Raw genomic sequence first — 7,841 nt, forward strand, 5'->3', positions numbered from 1 at the left:
TGGAGATTCTCCTGAGACTTCAGGAAGAGAGGCGCAGTGGAAGAAATGCTCTGGATGCTGCGATTGTTGCGCGGAGTAGGACAGCTGTTATCCGCCGGAGATTTCAGGCTTTACAGCGCCTTCAGCTGGGGGACAGACAGCTAAACGCTGCAGGGTAAGCTAACGCTGTTGTTTACATTCCTACCTTCACTCTTTATGCTCGCATCTGGTCACACCCACGACCAATGAGTGAACAGGAGCTAAGCTTGCGCCGCCCACGAAGCAGGGCTGGCCCTACTCTGAAGCAGGGACCAAAGAAGCAGGGCCGGCCTCGAAAAAAATGCAGATGGAAACGCGCACAAAGCGAGCTGAGTAGAGTGGAGCCGGGACCTTTAGAGCCGGTGGAAAAGGGGCATAATTGGACCAAACACCAAAAAACGGATAGAAAATGTTCAGCATTCTGAGTCATTCACTTTGATGACTTTGAATCAAATCTATAAATCGAGTGATTCACAAAGTTCTCACAGAAACATGTCTCTGGTGACCAGGTAAGGCAGCCATGATGGAATACTTTACCAAATATTCTGCTGAGGAAGGAGAAAATGAGCGTATCGGCTCAGATTTGTAATAACCCTCATAGCTCCTCGTCACTTCCATCCAGGTCATATACAGTCTGAAACCTCTAAACTCTAAACGTTAGAGTCATCTTCAACTTCTCCGGCCTGAAAACCTAAAAAATAAAGAGACGCCCCCTCTGTGCTGAAGGTCTTCCTGCTTTCAGCTCATAAATTTACAGCAGGTAAATAATGAATCACTTGTAATCAAGCGTATTAATAAATAATTCACAGTGTCCTGGTCGTCTCCGTACCTGAGAGAAGGCTTCCATCTTCTCCCTGCCAAAGACGTTAACGCGCTCCTTCCTCCCATCGAGCAGAGTTTAAGTGTTTTTATTCCCCTCCAGAAGACGTTAAAGTGCTGTCAGGCCTTAATGTGTTTTCTCTGAAGGAAGGAGATCAGGTTCTGCTCCTGCCGGACGCCGGCCTGATAAACTGCAGTCGTGTTCCAGTCGGACGGCGACACCCGTCACGTTAAAACACGCTGCTGATGAAGGACGGCTCGGGCGAATCGTGGCTGTAGCCCTAAAGCCTGGATGAGGAAACGCTGACTCAGCACTTCTCCTGGCTGCGGGTTTCTAACCGCCGGCTCTGTGTGGGAAACGACCGTCAGAAATCCGAGCTGCTCCTTTGGAGACCCTCACCGCTTCCACTCCTCACTTTCTGAGGAGCTTATCTGCTTTTAGATTTAACACATACTCGTGTCTTATCTGCGTTATATTTTCTTTGAATCCCTGATAGTCTGCCTGTTAGCAAAATATCTCATGAGCCACTGGACAGTTTAATGAAACTTGCAGAAATAAACAGCAGAAGATTGATCCAGGTGGCGGGTGACATGCATTCCTTCAAGGTTTTGTTTTCTTGTCTTTAACTTTTATTTTTTTAACTTTTGCTCATCGTGTTGATTCAGACGACGCAGAAATGATGATTGAACTGTTTAATTTCTTTCCAGTTTAAACAGTTTCCTGTTAACCCGTCCGGCCGGTTAATAAAGAAGCACTGATTGGTCATTTGAGCTCTGTGTTTCCTGAATTAAACTCATTCAGTTTCATTTTTTAGGCGAAAGTCTTTCACATATATTTATATATATCATTAAAAACTTGAAAGCTGACTTGTTTCCCAGTTGTTTCAGCCTCTGGGATGTTTCTGACTGTTGTTGCTCTGCCAGCTTCCAGGCTTCTGGTTTCATCCTCTGCATATCAAACAGCGAAGGAGAAGTAGGTCAGATTTCTCCTCTCTTCTCTCAGCCTCAGCCTCCACACCTTCATCCTCCCTTTTATTCTCGTTCCTCCCCTCCACCTCTCCCGGGTTGTTTACATAACAACTCTGCCTGTCTCCTGATTGCTGACGAAAAAGTGGCCCTGATGCTGAAGAATTAAAAACTCAGTCTGGTTGTCAGTTTTACAGATATTGAGCCAAGATTTGGTGTGGTAGTAGCTGAGAGATTGTTCATAACAACCTGCAGTAACGAGGGCGCTGCTTCGGTTGGTCTTAGTGAAGAAAGAGTCGAGTCGAAAGGCAGAACTCTGGACTTCCTGCTCCGTCTACAGTCCAACCCTCACCTGTCATAAGGTCTGGATCAGGACCCAAAGGACCAGATCCTGGATCCAAGTGGCCGGGCTCAGCCTTAGAGATCAGGTGAGGAGCTCCTCCTCGTCGAAAGGAGGCAGCTGAGGTGGTTCATCTGATCAGGACGCCTCCCTGTGGAGGTTTTACAGGCATGTCCCACTCGGATCAGACCCAGAACTCTCTGGAGGGATTGTGGATCCCCCAGGAGGAGCTGGAGGAGGTCTGGGTTTCTCTCCTGGACCTGTTTCCTCCACGACCCGACCACGGATAAGCGGATACTTGTGGGTTCTGCAGGATCTCAGTCCATCACAGCGAGGTGTGGTACCGGTGGCGTTCTTGGTCCCGGCTGTCTCCTGAGCTGATCCCTCACCTTTCTCAACCTCATCATCCTCACCCCATGAGGAAAGATCTCCAGACGAAGGCACCAACCGTTGAAGCTTCTTGCTGACGGTCTTGTCGTCCGTTCCAGCCTCGCACAGATCCACGATCTGGTCCCTGACGCCCGTCCTTCAGCAGCTCCTGGTCCTTGGAGGTGGAGAGTTTATCTGTAATTAATCAACTGTTGGTCAAGAAGTTGGCATAAAACCAATCTGTGGAAGAGAAAAGTTTGGTTGGATTGAATCAAACACCTGTTTCACTTCATGTCGTGGATTTTTATCAGATATTCTGTCTCTCTTCATTAAAACAAAACTGCAATAAAATTAGAAACTGTTTATTTCTTCATAACTGTAACAACTCTTCTCCTACCGCTTCAAAGTCTGCCACAGTTAGTTTTATTATTTTTTTACATTAAACTGATAATTACCCTCAGATTATTTGTTTCAGCAGAAAGAAAAGAACCAAACTGCTGCAGAAAACGTGTGATTAACGTGTAAATGTGCTCCTCGCTGCAGAGCTGGGTTTGAAAGAAACCTTTGAAGTCTCGTTGAAGCCTTTCCACAGGAGCGGATCAGAGACTGGGAGCCTTTGTTCTCACACACACACACACACACACACACACACTCAGTGAATGAACGGCACTGATACAGCCAGAGACGTACGCTGACAGATTTCTGGATGTCGGAGACAATGAGGCGCAAACGGAACATCCTGTGGTGCTAAAACAGACAGGAGCGTAAAAAAAATCCTCTCAGGAGGACATGTTGTGTAACAGGACGATCTTAAAAACGTTTTAATTTACAGTAGATGCAGAAAAAATCCGTCTGAACCCCAAACTGGAGGCTATAACTCACAGCGGACAAGTTATAGCATCAAAATATAAGAAAAAGGAAGTCAGTTTAACACAAATCTTTCATTTTATTTGGCTCATCCAGCTTTTTATTCTATGTTTTTAAGAAAACAGACAAATAGCTGCTTTATTTTTTTGTCAAAATCTATTCAAAAACGAACCAACATACCTTGAAGGAATGCATATCCTCACCACCTCATCCTAAAGTTTTAAGATCTATGATCTGTTTGAGCTCAGAGTATGTGATCGGGATGACTCTCAGCTACTACCGCTCCAAATTTCAGCTCAGTATCTGTAAAAATGAGCTTTTTGTGTTTGGGCCCTGTGGCCAGTCGGAGTTTGGTTGAGATGGTTAAAGTTATAAAAACCTCAGCAGAGATTCAGGCTTTTAACCTTTTCCCCGCCCAGCTGAAGATTTGCTGTTATTAAAGCTTCCCGAGCTGGGCCAAAACGTGCTTCATAAATTATTAATTAATATTTTGCAAGTTGAATGCCGTCTAGGGGGATGCTGGTTTCAGTTGTGGCTGTAAAACGAACACTCGGCTGTTTTATTTAGCGTTTGTCGTTCACGTTTGCAGGTTTTTTCAGCCACGTTATTGAAGCTCAAAGTCCTTAGAACCAGATTTTAATATCAAAATGTGAAGAAAATCTGATGTTTTCCTGTCTTGTAACTGGAAATGGGTGCTTTTCACTTCGTGTTTATTGTATTTACTCGACTTGGCCGTGTTTTCTTCATGTCTCTTGTCTTGCAGAAAGCCTACTGTGGCCACTGTAGTGAAAGGATATGGGGGCTGGGCGGGCAGGGCTACAAGTGTATCAACTGCAAACTGCTGGTCCATAAGCGCTGTCACCGACTCCTCCCTCAGACCTGCCAAAGGCTTATGGTGAGTTCTTCATCCTGTCGGCACCGACCCGTCAACCCAGAGGCGTCAACCGGCACGTTAATCTGAGCAGGAGTGCGATAAACCGGAGTTACAGCTGATAAAGTAAAACACCAACTGCTGCCAGACTTTAACAAATCCTGAGGTCAACCCCTCATTATCCTCCTGCACATCAGCTACAATGAAGACCAAAACTGAATTAAAATAGAAGCATTTATTTAAAACAAGTGACTTGAATGTGTATATGTTTGTAAATCCATGGGGATCAGCCTCAGAGGACTCAGGGCACAACCATGATGACTCACTGAAATGACATGAATTAGTTTATATAAATGTTGATTCAACACACAAGATTTTAGCATAGATTTTACCTTTTTATCAAATACCAGTGAGGTGTTGTAGTTTTGGAGCTGGACCAGTTCTAGTATGTAACACTGTGGTCTTGATCAATCAATCAAATTTTATTTGTACATTTCAGCAGCAAGGCATTTCAAGGTGCTTTACATAATTAAAAAACAAAACTCTCTAACCCTAATTTAGCCATAAGCAACTCTAAACAGGTGGGTTTTAAGTTGAGATTTAAAGGCACCCAGTGTTTCAGCTGTTTTACAGTTTTCTGGAAGTTTGTTCCAAATTTGTGGTGCATAGAAACTAGGGCTGCAACTAACTAATTTCAATAATCGATTAATCGGGCGATTATTTTCTCGATTAACCAATTAATCGGTCGTCTTGCCCAATGACTTATATGGATNAGGTAGCAAAGCTGCGCTCTTCTTCGTAGACATTGAGTTTGGCTGCAGCTGCACACAGTTGCAGCGCCTCCTACAGGAAACTGGTGGAGCTACGCAGAGAACCACGCCGTTCAGAAGCCTTGTTTGGATTCATGTTTTTATAATATACACAGCAGCTTTTTAACCCCAGCTCTAAAATAGTTGGGATGTTGCATAAAATGTGAATTAAAAACACAATGTCGTGATTAGCAGATCTCATAAACCAATATTTTACTCACAAGGAAACATATCAAATGTTATTTTTGGGGGGAAAGACAGTAATTTTGCATTTTATGGCAGCAGCAGATCTCAAAATCGTTGTTCCACGCCGTGGTATGAATAAAAAAAACAACTGGAGGAGCATTTCACCACTAATTAGATCAACATGTCAGTGAGAGGAAACTCTCAGAAGTAAAGATGTTTTTTATGTGTAATTTTATCATTTACAGATAGTTTGCTCTGTATGTTTTCCTTTTTTCCTTGTGATTCTTACAGAAACTCTGAAATACCCAAACATGCCACTAGAGGGCAGGATTGTCCACATTAACAACTTTTTAAAATACAAAGAAAGAATATTCTTCATTTGAAGTGGTTTTAAAATATATACGGCTGGCTGATGTCTCTTTTTGTTTTGTTGCCTTTAAAACCCGAAATTAAAAATAACTGCTTTAAAGCTGCATTTCTTTTTATTTTAAAAAGAAACAATTAAAAGATAACAGAAAACTTGAGAGTGCGTAACTATTCACCCCCTCCCTGATGGAAACGCTTCAGCTGAGACGTCCCGGCTCCGCCCCTGTCTCACATCTTCTTCTTTCCTCCAACTCTGAGGCGGTTTCCAGGTCACGTCCCCGTTGCATGATGCTGCCACCACCATGCTTCGCTGTGGGGATGCTGTTCTCAACATGATGAGAAGCTCAGCTCATGACAAACGGCTGCTTCGCGGTTCGACAGCGGCAGGTTTGCTGTAGCGACGTAATCGTTTTTTTTAAACCGAGGATTTATCCGGCGCTCTGTGGGACGTTCGGGGTTTGCAGCTGCAAGCAGGAAATGTGTTTCAGGCTGACAAACGGCGAGCGCCACGAAATCAATCAGTTCAAAAGCCCAGCCCCTAAAGATAAAAGTCTTGATTAGAAAATCAATGTGATCAATAGTGTTTGCTGTGGTTGTGAGCTCCCTGTCTGCTGTCAGGATTGATCAACAGCTCTGTCTTCGGCCTCAGATAAGTGACTCTGTGGTTCCGTAAGATTAAACGCCTCGTTCCGGGGGAATCCTCGCGTCGGCGTCCGTCTTCCTGAGCGTTAGCCAAATGCAGTTCTCCACCCAGGTTCTCACAGATATGATCCAGCACGCGCTCCGCCGGGAGTGTAAGAGCATGAGCGGATATGTCGCCGGGTACCTGGGAGATCACGTCGGGGGATACCTGGATGAAATTGTCAAATTCTTTTTCCAGGATCCAGTCATGCCATCACAGGAGCCCCCTTCAGACGCCAAGAGCGAAGAGGTGGACCTTCCACCGGAGGACACGGAGGACACAAACGGGAGTAAGATACCGATACTATTACTACTTCTTCTACTACTTTGACATCGTCGTCTTTTCTCTACTTCACCCTCAGTTCTCACTTTTTTTAAAAAAAAAGCCTAAATATTTATTCATCCTCTGGTCGGATTTCAACAAAACTTGCAAACTAATCAACGGACGTACGTCTGAAAACCGATTAGCCTTCGGCATTGACGCATTTCAAGATGGCCGCCACAACCAGTGACCTCAGAAGCAGTTTTTACAGATGTGGATCTGAAAGTTAAACATCGATCTGTGTTCATGTTTACGTCGACAGCCTCCCTGTTGTTGTTTTCATGTTAACTCAAATAATTCCCCTTATTTTTAATTAGTTGTTGACAAAACAAACAGTTTCTAAACTGGTCTAAACCCTAAAATACATGTTTGATTAATTAACTGCATAACAACAGGCTGTAAAGCTTTGAGCTCTAATCTGTGTTCTTTAGCTCCCTCTAAAGGCCAAAAAAAGAATAACTTGATCCTAAACTCTGTTCCTGTTTCTGTCTTCGCAGTATCGTTTCTGCCGCACAACTGTGCAGTGGATAAAAGCGACGACGCGGACACGGAGGTGAGACTTTTATCCGCTCGCTCCTCCGTCTGACACGCCCCCGAGCTAAAACTCACATGAAGGTGTGGTCCCGCCCCGCAGGACTCGGACCTGAGCCGCCTGCAGGACATCAGCACGGTGGTGGACGGGATCGACGGCATCAAGCTGTCCCAGGGCGTGAGCCTCAGCCTGAGCGACTTCGAGCTGATCCGGGTGATCGGGCGAGGCAGCTACGCCAAGGTTCTGCTGGTCCGGCTGAAGAAGAACGAGCAGATGTACGCCATGAAGGTGGTGAAGAAGGAGCTGGTCCACGACGACGAGGTGAGGCGCTGCAGACACGAGGGCCGGAGTTTCAAACTAGCTGCCGAGTTTTAGTTTGTCCGTATCAGAGCTGCTATAAACCTGCAGCTGTTAGTGATTTAATACAAACAAAACGTGTGCATCGAAAAAAAATCAGCTTCAGAACGGAGAGAGGTAAATTCCAGTCCCTCCAGGATTTCACGGGGCATTTTTCTAAAAGTCGACTTTTTATTTTTACTAAAATCAATAAACAGCCATAACTTTTAATATCTAAACCCAAAATCCTTCCTAGTTTTGTAAGATAATTCCCAACAAACATTGACATTCTCAAAAGGTGCTTTATTTGAGAACTTTGATAGCTTCTAAACTGACATTCATGAGCATTTCTGGATTGT

General features: G+C 44.5%; 1 protein-coding gene across 2 annotated transcripts in view; it reads left to right on the plus strand.

Annotated features, from left to right (window-relative positions):
* Positions 1 to 7,841, plus strand: part of prkcz (protein kinase C, zeta) — an 88,985-nt gene that overhangs the window by 45,655 nt on the left and 35,489 nt on the right. For both annotated transcript variants that reach the window (XM_037976973.1, XM_037976974.1), the window contains exons 5-8: positions 4,143 to 4,274; positions 6,492 to 6,582; positions 7,112 to 7,167; positions 7,249 to 7,467. In XM_037976973.1, the coding sequence (XP_037832901.1) occupies positions 4,143 to 4,274; positions 6,492 to 6,582; positions 7,112 to 7,167; positions 7,249 to 7,467 (498 nt within the window). The remainder of the gene's footprint in view (positions 1 to 4,142; positions 4,275 to 6,491; positions 6,583 to 7,111; positions 7,168 to 7,248; positions 7,468 to 7,841) is intronic.

This window comes from Kryptolebias marmoratus, linkage group LG8 (assembly GCF_001649575.2).
Source record: "Kryptolebias marmoratus isolate JLee-2015 linkage group LG8, ASM164957v2, whole genome shotgun sequence".
NCBI classification, from domain to species: Eukaryota; Metazoa; Chordata; class Actinopteri; order Cyprinodontiformes; family Rivulidae; genus Kryptolebias; species Kryptolebias marmoratus.